At 42.9% G+C, this 20,978-nt stretch overlaps 1 protein-coding gene across 4 annotated transcripts; it reads left to right on the top strand.

The window, feature by feature from the left end:
• Positions 1 to 2,234: 2,234 nt before the first annotated feature.
• Positions 2,235 to 17,954, top strand: LOC133129069 (protein SOGA3-like). 4 transcript variants are annotated; one of them, XM_061242891.1, is made up of 11 exons: positions 2,235 to 2,358; positions 2,600 to 2,742; positions 2,967 to 3,191; positions 5,108 to 5,263; positions 7,149 to 7,211; positions 7,386 to 8,471; positions 9,124 to 9,367; positions 9,985 to 10,082; positions 10,403 to 10,449; positions 11,366 to 11,479; positions 12,787 to 13,047. In XM_061242891.1, exons 2-7 carry the CDS (start codon positions 2,602 to 2,604, stop codon positions 9,232 to 9,234), a joined length of 1,782 nt encoding a protein of 593 aa, XP_061098875.1. In that variant the 5' UTR covers positions 2,235 to 2,358; positions 2,600 to 2,601; the 3' UTR covers positions 9,235 to 9,367; positions 9,985 to 10,082; positions 10,403 to 10,449; positions 11,366 to 11,479; positions 12,787 to 13,047. The 4 variants fall into 4 exon arrangements, with proteins under 4 accessions (XP_061098875.1, XP_061098876.1, XP_061098874.1 ...); XM_061242892.1 differs by having other exon boundaries at positions 7,386 to 8,462; XM_061242890.1 differs by lacking the exons at positions 2,235 to 2,358; positions 2,600 to 2,742; positions 2,967 to 3,191; ... (1 more) ...; positions 7,149 to 7,211; positions 7,386 to 8,471 and adding exons at positions 13,702 to 14,058; positions 14,953 to 15,032; positions 15,190 to 16,177; positions 16,443 to 16,633; positions 16,721 to 17,954 and having other exon boundaries at positions 9,233 to 9,367; positions 12,787 to 13,188.
• The last annotated feature ends 3,024 nt before the right edge of the window (positions 17,955 to 20,978 follow it).

A 20,978-nucleotide genomic window follows, 5' to 3' on the forward strand; every position in this document is an offset into this window, starting at 1 on the left:
CCTGCATAGAAACCAAAGTACCAGCTCAAATTCCTCCTGATCTAAATGTTGCACACAGGATAATACAGCTTGCTCTTGTGTTCAGACCCATCCACATCCCATCTCAACGGCTAACTGCTAGAGCTCGCTTCCAGGTTAGAAATCCTGGTGCAAACCAACAGGGCTCAACCAAACATTAATGTTCAAACCTTACATCTTTGCCCATCCAGATCTTACTTGTAACATTTGGGGAAATGGCTGTCTCCTCCCAGAGTGGCCGATTCTCCCAGTCACAATGTCTGTCCATAATCGCCCCACTGGTTGAATGAACTTCCCACAGGAGAGCAGAATTATTGCCCATCTTTCAACATGACCCCACTGCTCAAATTGCTGAACATTTTAAAACAAAGTTGATGTGCCCCAGAATACTAGTGTGCTTTGGTTGAGACTTTGTAGTTAGACCAGGGATGCACAGCAAGGGCCAATCTGTTTCAGGACTTTGTGGCAAATTCAGCTCTTAATTATTTAATTAGCTTAATCATGTCTAAATCTGCTATGTATATAGGCACCAGCTACAGTCACAGACTGCATGTGTATCCTAAAGATTTCACTATGATCCTGTACAGGAGTGAACCAGTGTTGTTTATAGAGTGGTCAGAAAACTAAAATGAAGGTAATCGGTTGGAACAAAAACCAGCACATAGATCGGCCCTCCAGGACCGGAGTTGGTCACCCCTGACTTTGACAGACAGTAGTTTTCGATGAAGCAATGCACAATAAGGTCTGTGGATGTTTGTGTGTAACCGTGTCAATATATTGAGTTTTTCAAATGTACATTTTTGGCACATTGAGCAGCATGAACATTGGTCCCATGGAGGGAAATTTTATCAGGGAGCTGCAGTAGATATCAAGGTAGGATAGAAAGGAAATAACAAGTTATATACATTTAGGACCAGTGAGTTTACAAAGGACAATAGAAATGAAAACAATCACAATCTCCATTCAAAATGAAACTACTTAAAACTTGTTATGGGTGAAACTAAGAGACAACTGCCTATTTTTATATCAAACATTAAGCTCCCTCTTTATTCAGTCATTTTCTGCATTTAACTGTCTCTATGAGAGTAACAATAAGTCATTAAGTAACGTTGAGAGTAGCAGTCATGCATACAGCATCCTTAGTGTTCAAAGTTTTTTTTGTTTGCAATGACATGCATTCTAGTAAAACTTAATCTAAATAATTATGTTAGTTAATTTGCTTATATGTTTTAAGGAACATTCATATAACAATGAATTGTGACAAAAAAATATTCACACAGTTCACACACCTGTACACCAGCTTGTTAATAGAAATATCTTATCAGCCAATCATGTGGCAGCAACTCGATGCTCAAAAGCATGTAGACATGGCCAAGAGGCAGTTGTTCTTCAGAACAAGGATCAGAATGGGGAAGAAATGTGATCTAAGTGACTTTGACTATGGAATGATTGTTGGTGCCAGATGGGGAGGTTTGAGTATCTCAGAACTGCTGATCTCCTGGAATTTTCATGCACAACAGTCTCTAGAGATTACATAGAATTGTGTGAAATGTGAGCTGTGGTTTCCTGGGCAAAAATGCTCTGTTATTGAGAGGTTAGAGGAGAATGTCCAGACTGTTCATTTTAATACCACAGCCTACCCGAGTATTGTTGGTGACCATGTGCATCCCTTTATGGCCACAGTCTACCCATCTTCTGATAGCGACTCCCAGCAGGATACTGAAATATGTCAGAGAGCACACATCATCTCAAACTGGTTCCACAAACCTGACAATGCGTTTAGTGTGCTCCAATGTCCTCCACAGTTCATCTAATAGAGCACCTTTGGGATGTGGTGGAATGGGAGTTTTGCTTGTGCAATGTTGCTAACACACTGCTGGGCAATGTCTGAAAACAGATTTTGAATTTATGATCAATGGACAGTCACAGAAAGCACTCACTAGTGGAAACAATGAACTGAATTTACGCTGGCCAATTTAAGTCTTAAGTCTAAGATTTGTTTCTGACAAACGTGCAACACCTACAGTAGGGATATTTAAAATGTGTTTCTTTCAAAAATGTTTTTACTTTTTTATAATGCAAAAAATAGGCCTATTGTAAAGCTGTGACGTTTGAATGTCCAAACCACTGCCCAGAATGGACCTAAAAATATTAATGAATACAGAAAAACTTTCGGAGCGCATAGTTCCGGTGGATAGCGACTCAGACGGGGAAGGGCGGGGGGACCTTGGAAAGGATACGATGGCACGACAAGGTGCGGCAGCCGTCCATCCTTGAGGTTCAGAAATCAATGCGTCCACAGTGGAGACTTAAACCAAACAAGCATTCTACTGCCTACAGGTGCGTGGGCGTATCGTGTCTTTAAGGTAACAGATATATTTTTGTTTCTCACTATCCCCGCAGCTGACCGCTATCTGAGCTAAAATACATAGCCTAGCCTACCGGCGATAGCCGGGGAATCAGCGCGCTGCAGCAAATAGGGCGATGAAAACCAGGTCGTATATCGCCATGACTTTTAGAAGGAAGGATCCTTACATTTGGAATTAATTCAGTTTTATGTCGATAATTGTTTTTTTCATAGAAATGTCAATGAAGCTATCCATCGGATCTGCTCCGGAACCAGAACAGGTCCAGGAGGGTATCGTCACAGAGACAGCGATAGAGCATCACCAGAAACTAGGGGACGAACTCGAGAGATTGGCCGAGGAAAATGAAATCCTCAAGGTGCGTTCCTATCTCTTACTTGTTTTGATTCCAATGCAATGCAGGCATGCGAAACAGGAGAACACTCAAGATTTTTTACGTTGACAAAATGGCAGAATCACTTTCGTGCGATGTGTTGTTTATGTCTTGTTTGGTGCTAGATACAATATTACCTTGAGGTTGTTAACAGATATGTTACATGGGCTTACACGACTGTGTTTGTTGGTTATTGCTGTTTGTATCAGCTCGAAGTCGAAGAGATGCGGGTGGAAATGGATGAGATTCGAGACACTTTTTACGAAGAAGATGCCTGCCAACTGCAGGATATGCGCCGTGAATTTGAGCGAGCCAACAAAAACTGCCGGATTCTGCAGTATCGCTTACGGAAAGCAGAGAGAAAGCGGCCGCCATACGCGCAGACTGGGGAGACAGACGGAGAGGTGCTGCGCAACCTGGAGCAAGACCTCAAGGTATTGTGGACTATATGCACCGCTGTAGCCTGCATACTAGAAGGGGTGAGAAAAATTGTAGCTTCTTATTCCCAGCACAGGACAGAAAAGCTGGCCTTAACCTGATGAGACGATTACAATATTAACAATGGCAGTTAAAAATCCTCATGGGCTCATTTCAATCCCTTATTTTTCTCCTCTTTTTCCTTTTTTTCTCATTTTCTTGCCCCTTGCTCCACCCATCGGGCGAGGCTAGGAAAACAAAATAAGTAAAGATGACCTTTTGGCCAATCAGAGAAAAAACTGTGGGCCATGGCAAAGGCGCCATTTATCTGTGACCGTTTATGTTTCCAGTTATGTTACAGTTCAATGGGAGTCAACTTCTACTTGTAACTCCTAGAAGGAACATTTAAGGGATTGGAATGTCTTTAAAGATGGCAGACCTCGATTGTTATGATAAAAAATAGAATAGAAAATATAAAGAAAAATCACTTCATAAGTGAACAGTGAACAGCACCCTCAGAACATTCACCTATTTCCTCCATTAGGTTTTAGAAAAAGCAACAGCAATATTGATATTTTAGATAAGGATACGTTTTTGAGTAAAAAATAAAATCCTTTCCTCCACCCATCTCCTCCCATACTTCCAGATCTGAGAATAAGAGTTGATGGAAGGAGGATGATTTTTTTCGGGAGACACCCAAAGTCTGATAAAATAAGTGATTGATGTGAGCCTATTAAAAAAAAATGCATAAAAGGTTGGGGAACCCTGTTGTACATACACCCAGTGAGTAATTTATCAGGTATTCCTTAGACTTATTTTTTAGACTTAAGTCTTCTGTTACTATAACCTATCAACTTACAGATTTGGTTCAGACATGCTCTTGTGAATACCACTGTTGTAATGTGTGGTTATTTGCGCTTCTGTCAGCTTTGACCAGTCTGGCCCTTCTCCTCTGACCTCTCACATTAACAACACGTTTGTTTCCCACAGAACTGCTGCTCACAGGATGTTTTTAGTTTTTTTGCACCATTCTCTGCAAATTCTAGAGACTGTTGTGTGTGAAAATCCCAGGAGATCAGCATTTTCTAAGATACTCAAACCACCCTGTCTGGCACCAACAGTCGTTCCATAGTCAAATCACTTAGATCACATTTTTTCCCATTCTGATGGTTGATGTGAACATGTGTAACAGAAGCTCCTGACCTGTATCTGTGTGATTTTATGCATTGCACTGCTGTCACATGATTGGCTGGTTAGATAAGAGTGTGTGTGAGAAAGAGACATGTTCGGAGACTATCGTGTAGTAATAATGATTTATGAAGTAATAATAATAGTTTAAAAAGTGAGTAACCATGAAGCTGGCATGTTTACTGAACTGATGGTTTATAAACGCACATGCCATCAGCATAACTTCTGTGTATTGAATTATTAGCATTTCTATATGGGTTTGGCTGTGGAGATACGTCATGGCATGCAAAGGATTTGCAACCAAATACAAAACATGACTCATTTGACATTATGTTAATTTGTCTCAAACATTGAAATGGGAGCACGACATATAAAAAGTGCTGTAATTACTAGATGATGGAACCAAAATGTATTACCCTTACCCTTTAAATAAAGCTCTGCACTTTGACCATGTATGAATTGTTAGATTACAAACAGAGGAAATAAAATATGACATCAAAGAGACAATGTGACCCCAAACATTTGACCCCAATAGTCTCTAAAGCTCATCCTGTGTTGTGGTATGCCCCGCATGGAGCATCACTCTGGATAAGTTTTGTCTTCCCGCTTTCTTTATATTTCCCCCTCAGCTGTGTGTATCCAGAGTGCGGTCATGGATAAAAGCGTCTGCTGAATGCAAAATTAGGGAAATGAGGGAAATTTGTCAGGAGCTGTTCCCAGTCTTAACACTCAGTGACACCCTCAGGTGGCGAAGGACGTGTCCATCAGGCTGCACCAAGAGCTAGAGAGGATGGAGGAGAAATCCACAAAGACCGAAGAGGAGAATGATAATTTAAGACAACAGCTGATCCAGGCAGAGGTGACCAAGCAGGCTTTACTGAATGAGCCACACAAGAAGGAGGTGAGATGAAACACACACATACACACAGGCATCCACAAGTATATAATACACAAACTCACCTGCATTCACACATGCGCATGTACACGCACAATTTGACAAAATAGCTTCCTGGTTGAGCACTAAATGAGGAAGGAAGATCTCAAGAAGTATATACCTATTGAAGTATATATCTATTGAAAGTCTAGACCAAACATATTTTTTCATAAGATATGTTCACAAGACTTATACTTTCATGGCTTTTCTTAGCTGGATTCTGGATTTTTTCTGGATCTTCATGTTCTCTTTTAGTTCTCCTCTTCCATACGCACGATATGTGCCATGTAGGCTTCACAAGATTCCTTTCTAAAAAACAAAATTGTGTATGAAGTTTATTCGTAGCTTAAACACAAATCCAAAATACTTTGATCTAAAATAACTAGATGAAATTTGTCACATGGAGGTTAAAAGTTCTCAATTTCCACACATGATTTAAAGGGCATCTGAAACGTACATTTTGCTTCTGGTAATTTATCTCACTTTGTAGCGCACACTTCTCTGTGGACATTCTTTGTATTTGATCTTCTGTCCCTAAATAAATTCAGAACCAAAATGAAACCATAAATGAAAGCAGGAAGCTGGCGCACAAATAATGAAGGTATTATACACAAATCCATTATCAGTAACGTACCCTGCGGGTTTACCTAAAAAAACTATTGGCAGGAGAGAAAAAACAAATTGTACTCTTACTGATATTTATACACTTACTGGCTACAACTGAAGAACAACTGAATCAACTGTAGACTTTCATATATTCAGCGTGAAGAACAAATGGCAAAAATGGTGGAAGAAAAGCTTACACCAGATTTGGAACAGGCTTGCGATGTTCAGAAGCTGTGTAGGCTGGTGGTCTCTACTCTGTACATCTCCTGGGCAAGTCTGGGTTAAACCACAGGTTTTTCAGTGCCGCGGTGTGTCTAAAGCATCAGATGTTGCCACACCGAGAACCGGGATTCGCGTCCCGGTCCTGCCAAAACTGAGATTGGCCAGTGCACGATTCGAATGCAGCAATATTCCGAAACTGTCCGTCGCCTGAATACGACACATTATACCCTGTTGGAAAGGGTTGGAAACCCCATACAAGAAGCGTGCCATGTTTTACATTAGTTTGGTACTGAAATGACCTAGCAATGCATTTACACAACAATAACAAGTAGTTCAAGACGGCATTGCTTAGGTATAGTCCCGGCAAAAGCATAGTTTTCTTGAAAATGGCTGAACGGATTACAGAAAACAGTCATAGCTTCATAACCAAGTGGGATATTTGGTTCTATGAAAATGTATAATTTGCTAAACAAACTTGTATTTCTACCAAACCGGAAATATGTTGGCCGGACGTGAAAAATAAAATAAAAATAAAAGTGTTTATTCATGCAACTTCTAAATTGTATAGTTTTGTTCTTATATTGGAACAAAATTTTTTGACGTAGAGAAATGATATCAAGGATTGTTAGAATATGCCTTTTGAGTCTGTGACAGGTCTGGGTTGGCATGGGGGAGCCTGCTGTTTTATTGCCATATTGCAAATAAGAGATTAATAAGAATCTAAACTGAATCTCGCTTGCGGCATCACCGTTTTGTGGCTTTAATACATGACCGTTTCTTGTACAATATGAATATGAACGCAACAATAATTTGAGGTTTTTTACGATTCGACCACAAGGGGGCAGAGTGAGCTCTGAGTCTGCGCCCTGACCAAAGTAACCCCAAAACAAGCATACACATGCACACACATGAAACCTTTTCACAGACAATTTACACTTACACATATTTATGTTCACACTTCTTTCATCTTTACTCAAAAAAAGTGCAGCGGCACCTTTACTCCGTGTAAATCCCACTTTCTCAGAAAAGAAGAGGAAGCCGAGATGTACAGATATCAGACAGGAAGACGCTCCAGGCTTCACCAGAGGTGAGAATGAGCTTTAAACATGTCTGCTGACATTGTGCCCTATAAATTCATTTAAACATTTATTCCTGCCATTTTCACTGACACAAATGGTAATAACTCACAATATAGTGCAAAAAAATACAAGTTAAACTATCTGGTTGCCATACAAAAACACTTTAAATTGTATAATTTCAGGAGGAAACTGAGGACCTCAAATGTCAGCTGTCCTTGCTGAAGGAGGACACCAACTTAATGAGGAGGAAGATAGCGAAGATTGGCAAGGAGAAGGACCAACGGGAGCAGGAGCTTCAGAAGTACCACTGTTTCTACGGAGACCTGGACAGCCACCTGCCCAAGGGGGAGGTGGGCGGGCCCCCGAGCCCCCGCCAGGTGGAGCTCAGACTGCGCCTGCGATTGGCGGAGGAGGAAGCCAACGCCCTGAGCCGCCGGATCGCGGAAATGGAGGTGCAGAACCAGAGCCTGGGGGCGGAGCTGGGGGAGTTACGAGGGGCGGAGCCAGCAGGAGGGGGCGGGGCTGACCTGCAGCTGCAGCTGCAGTCGGCCGAGGAGGAGGCGGAGAAGCTCAGGAGGAGGCTGGCCGACCTGGAGGACCAGAGCGGGAGGGCGAGCAGCGAGCTCCGCAGCCTGAGGAGGTGCCGGCGCAAGTCGCCCGAGGTGGAGGCCGAGGCCGACGCCGACGCCCTGCAGGAAGAGCTGAAAGCCGCACGGCTGCACATCAATGAGCTGGGCTGCACGGCGCTCCGGCTGCAGTACGAGAACAGCGCGCTCCTCTCCGCCGCCCAGCAGCACTGCGACGGCCAGGGAGGGCAGAGGGACAGCCAGGAGGACCCGCGGCCCCCACCCCACAAGCGCGAGGGTCCGGTGGGAGGGGAGAGCGAGCCCGAGGAGGCGTGCCACGCCCGCCGTTTCGGCCCGGAGCACTCGCCTCACGCCCTGGAGGGCTGCTTCCCGTCCAGGGCCTTCCGGGACCGCCAGCGCATGGCGGGCATCCGCACGGAGGCAGAGAGGCTCGGCCTCGCCGTGGACTGGCTCATTTCCGACCCTCGTGGGGTCGTCACTGAGGCCCGCGTCTACCCGGGCGACGGGGGCTCTTCAGGCGGGACGGACAAGGAAGACGACGGCAGCCGCGTTCCTGAGCACGAGCTGCTGTGCCACGTCAGCGGCCAGATGAAGGCCTTCCAGAAGGAGCTGCGGGGTTTCATCGACGGCCTGGAGGTTCCCGAGACCCCGGACAAAGAGGAGCCTCTGTCTGTAAGTCAGGTGTGTTTTCCTGTGTGCGTATTAGTGTCTGTGATTACTCTATACCAGGGTAAAAATACAAGAAATATACACTCAGTGAGCACATTATTAGGGATTTATTACTTTTTTTTTTTGGACTTATTATTTCTTCTGCTTGGCGGCACGGATGGTGCAGTGGGTAGCACTGCCGCCTCACATCAAGGAGGTCCTGGGTTCGAATCCCCGTCGGCCGGGGCCTCTCTGTGCGGAGTTTGCATGTTCTCCCCATGTCTGCGTGGGTTTCCTCTGGGTACTCTGGTTTCCACCCACAGTCCAAAGACATGCAGGTTAGGCTGATTGGAGAGTCTAAATTGCCCGTAGGTATGAGTGTGTGAGTGAATGGTCCCCTGCGATGGACTGGTGACCTGTCCAGGGTGTATTCCTGCCTTTCGCCCAATGTATGCTGGGATAGGCTCCAGCCCCCCTGCTACCCTGTTCAGGATAAGCGGGTTAAGATAATGGAAGGATGGATGGACAATAGAGAGGAAGGAAGTTGACCTGCATACATAGGCTTGCAAATCTGATGTACTTATGATGGTTTAATATGATGTGATTGTGACAGTCACTCTGATGCTTTCTCCCTCTCCGCTCTTGTTTAATGTTCCCATTTGGTTTTTTGTCTTGATTCACCCAGATATTTCAGCCCATCATTTTACTTATTCTCATTCTTGTGCTTTTCTCCTCACTCTCCTATGGCACCATCTTTAAACTGATCTTTCTTTTCACCCTTTTTTTTGTCCTGTAAACTCCCCTTCTCTGTTAACGTAGTCCTGCCCTTTCATTATTCATGCACGGCTGCATTTACGCCACAGCGCCCCCATTAGGCCACACACTGGAGACGCATGCTTTTTCACAGTGGACTCATGCTATATTTAAAGGTAAGCAGACAAAGTAAATTATACCTTACCCATGTATGAGCCGATTTTAGTGTGCTTAGCTGGAATTTAACCTGGCAATTCGCACGGACTGGTGTGGGGTTTTTTTGCCCGAATTCATTTTTTCACGGTGCAATTTTCGATAAATATTGTCACACCATATACTGTTTGAAAGCATTAAAACTTATAGAGATAGAAGCATGAGTTTTAATGCTTTCAAATAGTACTACTGTTTTACGATGCCATTGCTTTTTTGACAACAATTCCTTATTTGGGTTGGAAAAGCAAGCAAGGGAGGCCTCACCTGCTGACTCCCGCATTTTGGGAATCCACAAGCGACGCTAATCAGGGTAATGTTGGTGCCCTTTTCACGGCAAGGATCGAGTGAATCAAATCCATAATAGTCTACAGTTCTAAAAACGTGCTAACTCGGAGAAACATCTATCGAATGTCTGTTATTTACTTCAAATTTTTGTCAGTTTCACCATTGCATACCACGAAGAGAGCTAACTTTTCAAACAATCCAGCAAAGCGCACCCGAAGAGGCAAAAAGAGAATGAGTCGGCGGACTCACATGCAGGTGGAGGGAGTGGTTCATTTGTTATTCTGTCTCCTAACAGCTCAACCTCAGCAAGGCTTGACCCATATGGTGGTGTGTTGACCTTCATTCATAGAACCTGGGTTACCTACGTAACCCTTCGTTCTGTGGTCTAGCAAGGTGAATACACAGAATTATCTGAATCTATTTAATAAATATCCACAAGGAAGCAGTGTGAGAAGTCAGTAATGAAACCAATTAAGCACATTTTCATTATAACATTTTCTTGACCACCTAGGTATTGCTAAAATATATTGTTTTTTTTAAATAATACAGTGTATGCTAAAATACTAATATTTATTTTTCAAATATGATTTGTTAGTTTGTAAGCAAATGAACTCACTTGGTTGGAAAGGTTAGAAAAATACCATTGATTCCTGTTCAAAACAGAATACAGCTTTTTTTAACGGTGTATCTTTTCTGTTGTGACTTACTTTCAGATACGTGCCTCAGTAATACCTCAGTACTCCGAAGCTCATGCTGAACGGTAAGAAGCTATTGTGTTGTCATAGTTCTCATGAATGAAATGCTGTAAACTGTTACTGTCTTAGAATAATCCATTGGTTTGTTTACTTTGACGGATACATACAGGGAACAATGATCAAACACAACATATGGAGACAATATTTAAGTTACTGGCATTGCAGAGCATTTTTCCTCAAGGTGGATGTTGGTGGACTGGGGCATTGGACACAAGCCTGTTTTCCTCCGTGAAGGTCCCTCAAGTTATTTAGGTCATTTGCCGAGTGCGCATTTAGCGCTAAATGACCTCGGGTATTGAGCAATCTTCACCAGCAATGACAAGTGCGAATATTATTAAGCGACTAAAAACGTTTACCAGGGTGGCACTAACATGGCATCATTTCTTAAAACCACATTTTAAAACATAAGCTCGCTAAGCTGGGCCAAGATCCTATCCTGTTTAATTATATTGGCATCATCTGCTCAAAAAAACGATCGTTGCATGGAGCCATGAAACAGGATCTGCCGAATCCTAATTCAGAGCAGCAACACAAGTAACTATGCTCACAGTGGCCATGTGATTGAAATAGCAATGTAAACACTCCTTTCTGGCTTAATAAATATAACCCAGAATTCTGTGACAGCAGTCCCCGATCAGTACCGGAATGCATCTGACATAATGACACCTGATCGTGGCTCCTGCTAGGACGTCACCCAATGCCTCAGTGTCTCACTATAAAGCCTGACTGTGCGCTGGAACCTGACTTGTTTACCAGAAAATACGTGCACGGTCTAGAGGGGGCGGGATAAGAATCGACCCCTATAACCGTACGTCACTCTTAAACCCCTGCGGGTTGGTCGTGCGAGTGAACGTTTTGCAAGACGTCGAGCAGAAGCGGATGAGAGCGGAACGATTGTACCTTCTCTTATTTTCTACACAGGATGCATCCAGGCAGTTTCGGTGATTGGAATGGAATGACTACCTACCATAATTTATGAATCCTACCCTGAAAATGCAATTCACTGAAGTGTCACTGAACACATAAAGAGAAAAGGTAAGACATTACTTTTATGAATATATGTAATTATACTACTATATATAAATATAAAATGTATATTTTTTAATGAATGATGAGTTGCTGAGTTGATGACAATAGGCATTGATTACTGTTACATCATAAATTTACAATATGGTAGACTGTTTCAATGCAAATTGTTTAAGAATGAACGGGATATTGAGCAGTGATAATAGGTAACAATTAGTTGAATTCATTCAAAATCAATTTTGGAGCTTACCGGTATATCATCTTATGAGCATGGTAACTTCAACTATATTTTGGCTGTTAAAAGCCTACAGCTGTGTTAAATTATTAATTCAACTCAGTCCTCGTCGTTTATTTACTCTCTGTATCCTCTAGCGGTTGACGTACAGGAGAAAGCTACGATGCATAGTTACAAGGGGTAAAAATAATACCTTACTCTTGCGTCACTCGGTGTATTTCTGGATACTTGTACTTTGGGAGGGGAGTAGTTACTGGGTGTCAGCTTCTGTTGAGGGCAGAAGCCCTACCCCCACGCCCCTCTCCCCACCCACCTGCTGGGAACCATTCTGTGGGGTGTTCTGTGCACCAGATGAAAATCATGTAATCATTACCCAACACTAATTTTCTAGGAGACCTGCACACCTTTAATCGAGTGAAGAAAAATCTAAGAACTTCTGCTTGAGAAGGAAGCACAATTCTGTTGTAGCACCAGGTTCAAGTGATGGAAGGAGACATTTTCATTGTGCTAGGTCCAGTCAATATGGTGGCTAAGAGTGTCACAAACATTGCTCTGTAAATCTAGTGGTTTCTCACACCTTCTCTGTTTGTGTGACAGAATGTTCAGTTGTTTTGGAAATGGCTCAGGGGTGTTTGCTGGTGTCAAGCACAGAAGCACGTGGGCTGGAATTAATTTCCCCCCCACCCTCAGTCACTTTCACTTTGACTGTGGGCAACACCTGATATGCCAACTCAAACGCAGGCTGTGCAACAGGAGCTAAAGGCTCAAACACATCAACAGAAAGAGAAATGTCAATGCTTATATAAATGAGAGAAATGGATGGCGGAAAATGTATCTACTCTTGAATGTGTCTACCTCTATAAAGAAATCATACATTCCTCATACATTAAGTCTGTGCCTTCCTTAAATTAATTGAATGAATACTCTAAAGAACAAAGTTGCTAACCAGGATTGTTCATTCCTAATGAACAGTCTGCCCTATGGTTACCTTTGGCATGTTGTGAACATGTGGAGTGAGCATGACTTCCTGCGGTAGAGCTGGGCAGCACCTAACTTCTCATTTCTGTTTCTGTGCGCACAGCTGGAATCCAGGAGCTGAAAGAGCTGCAGAGAGACACTGATAAACAAAAGGACAGCGACTTTTGTTCCATCTGAACGAAGAAGACAGAGACATTAATTTATTTTGAACCAAAAGTAAAGAGATATCGCTGCCATCTGAACCAAGATAGAGAGACATTTGGTGCCATCTGAACAAACATTAGAGTGGCAGCTGTGAAATCTGAATAGAGATACTGAATTGAGCCTCAGTTACTTTGGGAGGTAGTGAAAGGACAAGCCCATGGCTGCCATGGACCTGCAATGCCGGCTAGAGCACGGCGAAGGGAGGTGGGGTCGGGAGGACGCTACGCTGCTGGAGCGCTTTGATGCAGAGAGGAAAGAGTGGGAGAGCCAGCTCAGGGACATGCAGAAGAACATAGAGGAGGTGAGGTCCGGACTCAAACACAACTACTCCTTTCAGCACTCGAACGTGTTGGCTACTGTCCTAAACTGAAATGCACCCAGTCAAATCCAATTCTAGCACTCACTCCACAAAACACAAGGATGGATACTCCTTTTGGAACTCAGCCACATTGAAACACACTCACTCCAACCCACACTCTAGCATACCCGCCAAAACTGGATTCAGGCCCATCCACTCACATTCAAGCTCAAACAGACTCCCTCCAATCCAAGCTAATTTATGATATGCTGACTCCATCCCAAAGTCAAACACACTCAGTCCAATCCAGACAGAAACACACCCACTCTTGCGAACACTGAGACATTGGAGTTGTGTTGTGTGTGCATGCAGCTGTTTAGAGCATTCTTTTACAACATTGTGTTGTGTGCACAATGTATGTGTTGTTGTGTTGGGTGTTGTACCGTATCATTTCGGTTGTGTAGTGATTGTGCATGTTATTGTTCATAATGGGCGTGCTGTATGGTGTTGTTTCAGCTGTATAATGAGGTGAAGGCTCGTCGAGAAGGAAACACTACTGGGCTGGACAGAAGTACACAGGACTGCGTTCATACCAACTCTGACAAAAATGAACCTGCTCCTCCCAATCATCATTGCAATGGATACTTCCACCCTCCAAATCACAAAAGCAATGGTATCAACAGCCATCCTACTCACCATAGCAATGGCTGCAGTCGCCCTGAAGACCACTATAGCCATAGCAGGAGGGACTCAGCGGAAGTGGAGCTGGAGGATATTCTGCACAGCTGTTTGGGACAGGGGTTGAACGCTTCCATCCAGCCACATCATGTGTGCGACTACGAAGAGAGACCGAACCCTGGTGCAGTCAACTCTGTGAGTGTCCTCATCAACTTGCAAGCCCTCTCAGCTTCCAGACAAAAGATCTGTTGAATTATAGGCAGTGAGCAGTACTGTATATACAGTTTTCTAAATGACTAATATTGAATAGAGTGCCTCCTTAAATAAATGGTTCCAAATGTAGAAATGTATGAAAACAATGTCCCCCAGATACAGCATATGCACTATTGTTTCATACATTCAGTACATATGTGAAGGTGCATACACTTGCTAAACTACTTATGGTATTGCATTTACATTTGCTGTTTGCTTTGTCTTCTGCTACCTTAAAGGAAACAGTAGTGTGCTTGCAAGCTAAAATTATTTATGGCATTGCTTTATGTTAGCTGATTGAGCATTTACGGTAGGCCAGGGGCCTTAAACTAAAATCTTGGAGGCCTGCTGGTTTTTCAGCACTGATGCTCTTAATTTATGGCAATGTTTTGCAAGCACCTTGCTCTTAAGGCCTAAACTAACAGAAAGGTAACCACAGAAACCTGCAGACACTGGGGCCCTCTCAAGTTAGTATCTCTTCACTAGACTGTAATGTGGATCCTTTGACACAGGCTTTCCCCTCAAATAAGGGCCAAAAATCATATTCAGTATGTTTGGAGTAGCATGTTCATTTGTTTTTATTGAATTCCCTCTACAAATTAAAGGGAATTTGTACCTATATTTTATTTTGTGAGAGCATTGCACAGCCACAACCCTGTGCTAATTTTTGTTCACTGCCCTCAATTTACATTTAGATTTGCTTTTTCGCCCCACACAGATTATACATAGACATGAGTCCTGATTCAAAAGTCAGTAAATTCACATTTATATGTTTATTGCCCAATTTCCAATTCCCTATCATCTAATATTGTCTTACCCTTCCTTTCTCCCCTTCAGGCTCTGAAAGATATCGCCAGAGTGAGCGAGGATCTTTGCAGCTATCAGAATGTGATCAGGAAACAATCAGGTGACAAGAGGTAATGACATTGTGATGCTTCCTGAGCTCTTTGGTATCTGCAGTGTGACTGCCTTCATTCAAGCATAGCTGAATTTAAGTTGCTCAAACTAATGCTAATGGTTGGATTTTCAGTTATGAAACAGGTTTCATCTGATTGAATTTTGCCTTTGACCCAGGAATGATGCACAGGAAGTGGAGAATGAGAAGAACAAACAGCCTGACTGGGGGAACCACTGGGGTGAAACAGCAAGCAGGGGCTCAAATAAGGCAGACGTGGGGGTCAAACCCTCCTCATGGAAGACAGAGGCCCCTCCCATTCCTCCTCGCACCACTTCCTGGTACCCGAACAGTTCAAATTCTCCAGAGCCACAACTTCCTGTTCAGGAATTCTTCACTAACAGGAAGTGTCACAGCCCCTGTGTCCTCACAGACAGGAAGTGCACCAGCCCTTCAGTGCTGAGAAAGTTTGAAGCCATGCTGCAGGAGAATGAGGGAAAGACTCTGACAGACTCTGGGGTCTATATAGTGCCTGTAGATTCTAAGTGCAATACTGGGTCCTGCAGGGTTGGAAACACTAAGTCATCCGCATTTGTGCCTGTCCAAAAATGGCTTCCTGAGGCCAGTACATTGGCAGCAGAGAAAGACTGTAGAGCGGATTGTAGATCCGCAGACAGCCAAAAGTTCCCCAGGAGCCAGTTTCAGCCAATGGACAGAGAGACTGAGGGGAAGAGTATGCCCATGGATGTCAGGGGCCCATGGAGAAGCCCAGGTTTCCAGGAGGAGAATGTGAAAGTGTGTGAGATGGGAGGCAGACCCAAAGGTGTTAACTCTTATCGTACAGTGCAGTCTGTGGAGAACATTGAGGAAAGGAAACCCATGGGTTCATCCAGATTTCATGCTGTGAATGAAAAAACTTGCAGGCCAATGGTTCCTGCTACTCATGCTCAGTCCCCAGATTTCTGGAACAACTGCAGAGAGGAGGAGCCCAACCTTAGGGCATATGACTGTTCTAACAGTAGGGTCCCACAGGGTCAGAAATGGGGTCCAAATGGCTTGGAACAACATGATGACCTCATTGAGCTTCTGGGCATGCTGGGGATAGAGCACCAATACCAGACTGCCAAGACACACCCACAGGCACCCTGTCAGCAGGAAACGTCGCAGGTCAGTACACACACACACACACACACACACATACAAAACAAGGTCAATTTATTTGGACAAGCAAGAACTGTAAACAAAGCATATTATAGACAACTATAATATGTTATCAAAATGTATTATGTTGGCTGTCATGCTTTAACCCACTTTAAAGTTATTAAATTCTACTTTAATCTGAGCCTCATTGTCTTATCATATCTGTTGTGTATATATCAGAAGAAGGCATTGCCTAGTTTGGTAACTCTTTACATTTAAATATTTTTTTCAGGAGAGCCAAAGGTCCTCCGTCTCTGTGAAGAAGAGCTTTTCTCGACCTGCCCGTCCTGCAAACCGACGCCCTCCATCCCGGTGGGCCAGCCAAGTGCCCCCTGCCCCTGTCACTCGTGTGACCCCATTCGTGGAACCAGCTAAGAAACAAACTACGAGCCCCTACTCATGCCAAATTGAAACCATTATCATGTGAGAGGGCTTTTAATCTCTGAATCTGGATTCCCCCTGTGTAAATTAGAAAGACTGTTTTTAATTTATATATTTCTTTCTTTGAAGTGCTTTAACTCCACTGAACAGTGTCTGGACACCGCATATTTCAAGAACGCATTACATTCAAGAAGATTTACACAACCCAACACTGAGGGCTCATTCCAATCCCTTATTTTTGTCTTTTTCTTTTCTCCTTTTCTTGCCCCTAGCTCCCCCCATCGGGAGAAATTTAAAAAATGTCAGTTACAGGTGTGGGAGACAGAGAAAGTTGGATCCACAGATTGATCATTTATACGTCAGGCTTCCTGAAAAAAAAAACTTCTGCAAAGAATCAACAAAGAATTTCCTTCTGCAAAGGAGTTCCAAACTTCTACTTCTAGCTCCATTTGAGGGTTTGGAATGTCCTTAATGATGGCGGACCTTCCCAGGTCAGGAGCAAGGACAGGAAAAAAGTGGAGAAAAATAAGCAATTGCAATGAGCCCTGAGTCTCCAGTGTTTTTGTGGCCTACTGATCTCATTTGCTAAACCCAGTCTTGACTTTCTACAAGTTTTTCTTCCTGGCAGCTGTGTTCCAGAAGTATCATGGTTCTGAGCATGGCTCCAGAGTGGTGGATGCATGTGTCTTTGATTGAGTATATCAGATGTATAGGTCATGGTTATTAACAAAGAGTTGTTCTGTTATGATTAGAAGCATTATTAAATGTGGTATGTGATATCTGGCAAACAAGTTTTAAACAAGTTGAGTGAACTTAAACATTGAATTGATGTAAAGGAATTCATGCATTTTCTTCTTTGAGTTGATATGTATTTCACTATACAGTATGTTACCACGTATACTGTGGTGTATATGCTTGAATTGTGGTTTAAAGAGCTGAACCTGGAACAACATTCATTTTCAGGGATTCTTAGGCAATTTTAGTTAGATTTATTACTCTACAGCACTCTTTGCATAGCTTATTGAAGTATTCTCCTGTATAATCAGATTATGTATGTATTAAATAGGATCTACTGTATATAAAGAATGTTTGTCTGAATGTTAAGAAGTGAACAGCCATGGCAACCAACTGCTGTATATGAATGGAGAAATCATTTATAAGGGACAGGAGACATATCTGCAGTGTGTGCACATTTACAGCCCGCCACTTTATTGCCTTTGTGGATGGTTCATTTTATTGCATTGCTGTGGTACCATGTAAGAATGAACCTGTATATTGTTTACAATAATGTAAACAGGTTTCAAAGTATTTGTTGACTTCTTTTGAAAAAGGTTGTGTTATTTATTAAAATGGTTTTTGATTATCTAAGTGTCCACATATGAATTGGCCAGAATTTTATTTTATATTTACTCATCTGTTACTTTTCCAAGTTCTTCCTTAAGCACTTTGTTGATTCTTATGAAACTTGGCATTTTGCCACCCAACAATTTAGTGGCAATTGGCACTATAATAGTTAATCGAAATTGCAGTTATTAACCAATCATATCTCCTGCACTGTTTGACTCAGAGACTTGAAAACCATGTCAGTAGATACCTGTCCTTACAAAGAACACTTTGCCTCAAATAAAGAGACCAACATATTGGATTCTCCACCTTTTTTAGTTTTCTGATAACCACAACAAAGTAAAATTTTGCTGAAATGACAAAATCGCAGCGGGCATGGCTTTTCACAAAAAGCGAATCATTCCACAACAGCTTAACACAAAGTTATGAAACTTGGTATATGCACTAATAGAAGCGTCAAGACTTTGGCTGTCTTGGATTGGTTAGCCCAATCCAATGAAGAAATATTCAAAAATTCACTGCTCCAGCACACATCAGTTTTTGTATGTACTGCAATATTTTTATATAGAAATATATTTGACACACACTGGTGACTTTCTTGTCAGTAGAAGACTGTATTTATTGTAATTAATAATTGTGAAGTTATATATAAATTATATAATTTTATGTGAACATAAACACTTTGTTCTCATATGAGGACATCTTTTTTTTCTGGACATTTTTCTATTAGTTTCCATAGTTATCAGGTGATAAAACATGGTCCAGGAGGTTCACAGAACTGCCACAGAGATGAGGTCCCCCAACATTAGTTTTTCTGTTTTCTGTTGAAATCACTCAAGCGCTCTCTGACTTTGAGCATGGCTGGCGCGGGCCACATTATGCTGGATATGGAGTTGGTACAGAGTTGGCACAAAGGTTGAAAGAAAAACTATGTCAACACAGATGTAGAGACGATATTACATAACGGATATTCTCTGGGATATCTAGAGGCCTGGCACATCACTAAATATTCACTGTCAGACTTTGAATGTGGGACTGGTTCCACACAGTCAAAAATAAGATGTGGTTTCCCTACAGATGGAATAGAGTAGAAGACAGCTGGCTTAGTAGACTGATTTGGCTTACCTTCCTTCAACCCTGCGTAAAATACAATAAAATAATAAGGCCTAAATGGTCAGCAGTACCATTGTGAAATTTTCAATTTTCTAAATTTAGAAGGAATGCTTAATGGCCCCACCATCGGGAAAGCCGAGTATGACCAATTTCCACATTAACATTGAATCTTACAGAAAGTCCAACTCATCCCCAAAAATGACTTTATCACTCAATTTAGCTGAAGAATCACCATGACAAACTGACAGACCAGGTCCTTTTCACTCATTAAAGGTACAATAGGTAAGATTTTTGTGTTAAAACATTGTTACAACACCATTTGTACCTATCATTGAAAAAGGCTCAACTGATTGCTGACTCACCCTCTGCCTGTGCTTATAGTCCTTAAATTCTGGTTTCAAAGTGTACGTTTGTCAGGCTGTCACTCTGTATCAAAACATTGTACAGCTGTACAACAATTCAAGTTCATTGGCTTAAAATTGGTTCTAACTGCCACAGCCAATGGCGTGGGGGCTTATTCTGATTGTTCGTGTAGCCGCCCAAATTGCACTCCAGACAAGCGATCACAGAAACTCTGTATACTATTGCTTATTATCCAAGCGAAGGCTACATACCTGGTTATAAAACAATACCAGTTTGTTATCAGTAGCAACAAGCAAATTAACTACAGTTAGCTTGATGAATTTACAAATATCCACTTAAGATAATATATAGGCAATATGAACAGCCCTGAGTGATGGCACAATATGTAAACACCTCTGGGTACCTCTGCACATTGAAATCCACCTCACTGTATATCTTTCCTTACTGCACAACTTGCCAAGCCATTATATATAATGAAGGTAACACTTGGGCAGGGAGGGATGCACACCCACTAACTTGCTATTTACCAGGTCACAGGTTAGATTAATTTGATGTAATGGAACATCCAAATTTTCTCACCGAATATATGTTTTGTTTTTGAGGGGACACAAATGCTTGTGACTCTGCCTGGTGAGCTTAGAAACACAATGGAGCCACAGCCACAAAACTGGGCAAGTCCCCTTTCATTCATATGACAATATCACTAGTATCATGAGAATTGTGCATTGCTTTTCAGAATATGTCCAGGTGCTTTTCCAAAAAGGCCATTTGGAGACTCCAAAAGGACACATGGTAACCATTTTCATACATCCCTGTGTCCGGCTCTTCTATCCTCCCCGGGCATGTCACGGCATATGACATTTGGTGCCGAAACCCGGGATAGAACATCAAGCTCTCCACAGCCTGTGGATCGAGCTGGCCTGACGGAGCTGCTGAAGGAATGAACAGCTGGTCCCACCCTGATGCCGCCCCTGGCCCACATCAACCTACAGAAGATGGGGCTAGAGGATGACCTGGAGCGTTCATCAAACTCTTTGAGAGGACGGCCAAGGTGTGCAACTGGCAGGTGGAAGAGTGGGTGCCGTGTCTCCTACCGTTGCTGTCAGGGAAGCCACAACTGGCTGCCTGGAATATATCAGCTGGGGCCCTGGGCGACAATGGCCAGGGTTTAGAGAGATGGCGAGGGTGAAGCTGGCGGAAGGGGCCCGACAAGGGGGGTGTGTTAATTTTCCTTTTGCCGCTACCGGGGCTGAGGTGCTCACTGATGACGGAGATCCAGGTGAAGGGCTGTCTGGAAGACACTTCCTGTTCTGGGTGAGACAGAAGTGGCAAGGACCTTTTGAGGTTACATAGTGTATAGAGGATGTCGACTATGAGGTTATTCATTTGGATAGGGGAAGGGCAAATCAGATCTATCATCTGAATTTATACAATTTGTGGAGAGAGGTAGACCCTGCCTTGCTAGCCACACCGGATGTCATGTCAGATGAGCTGGGACCAGAAATTCCCAATCTGAACACAACTCATCCGGTCCCACTTGGCAGCCATCTGACTCCAGAGCAGCAGG

Source organism: Conger conger, chromosome 5 (genome assembly GCF_963514075.1).
Source record: "Conger conger chromosome 5, fConCon1.1, whole genome shotgun sequence".
NCBI lineage: Eukaryota > Metazoa > Chordata > Actinopteri > Anguilliformes > Congridae > Conger > Conger conger.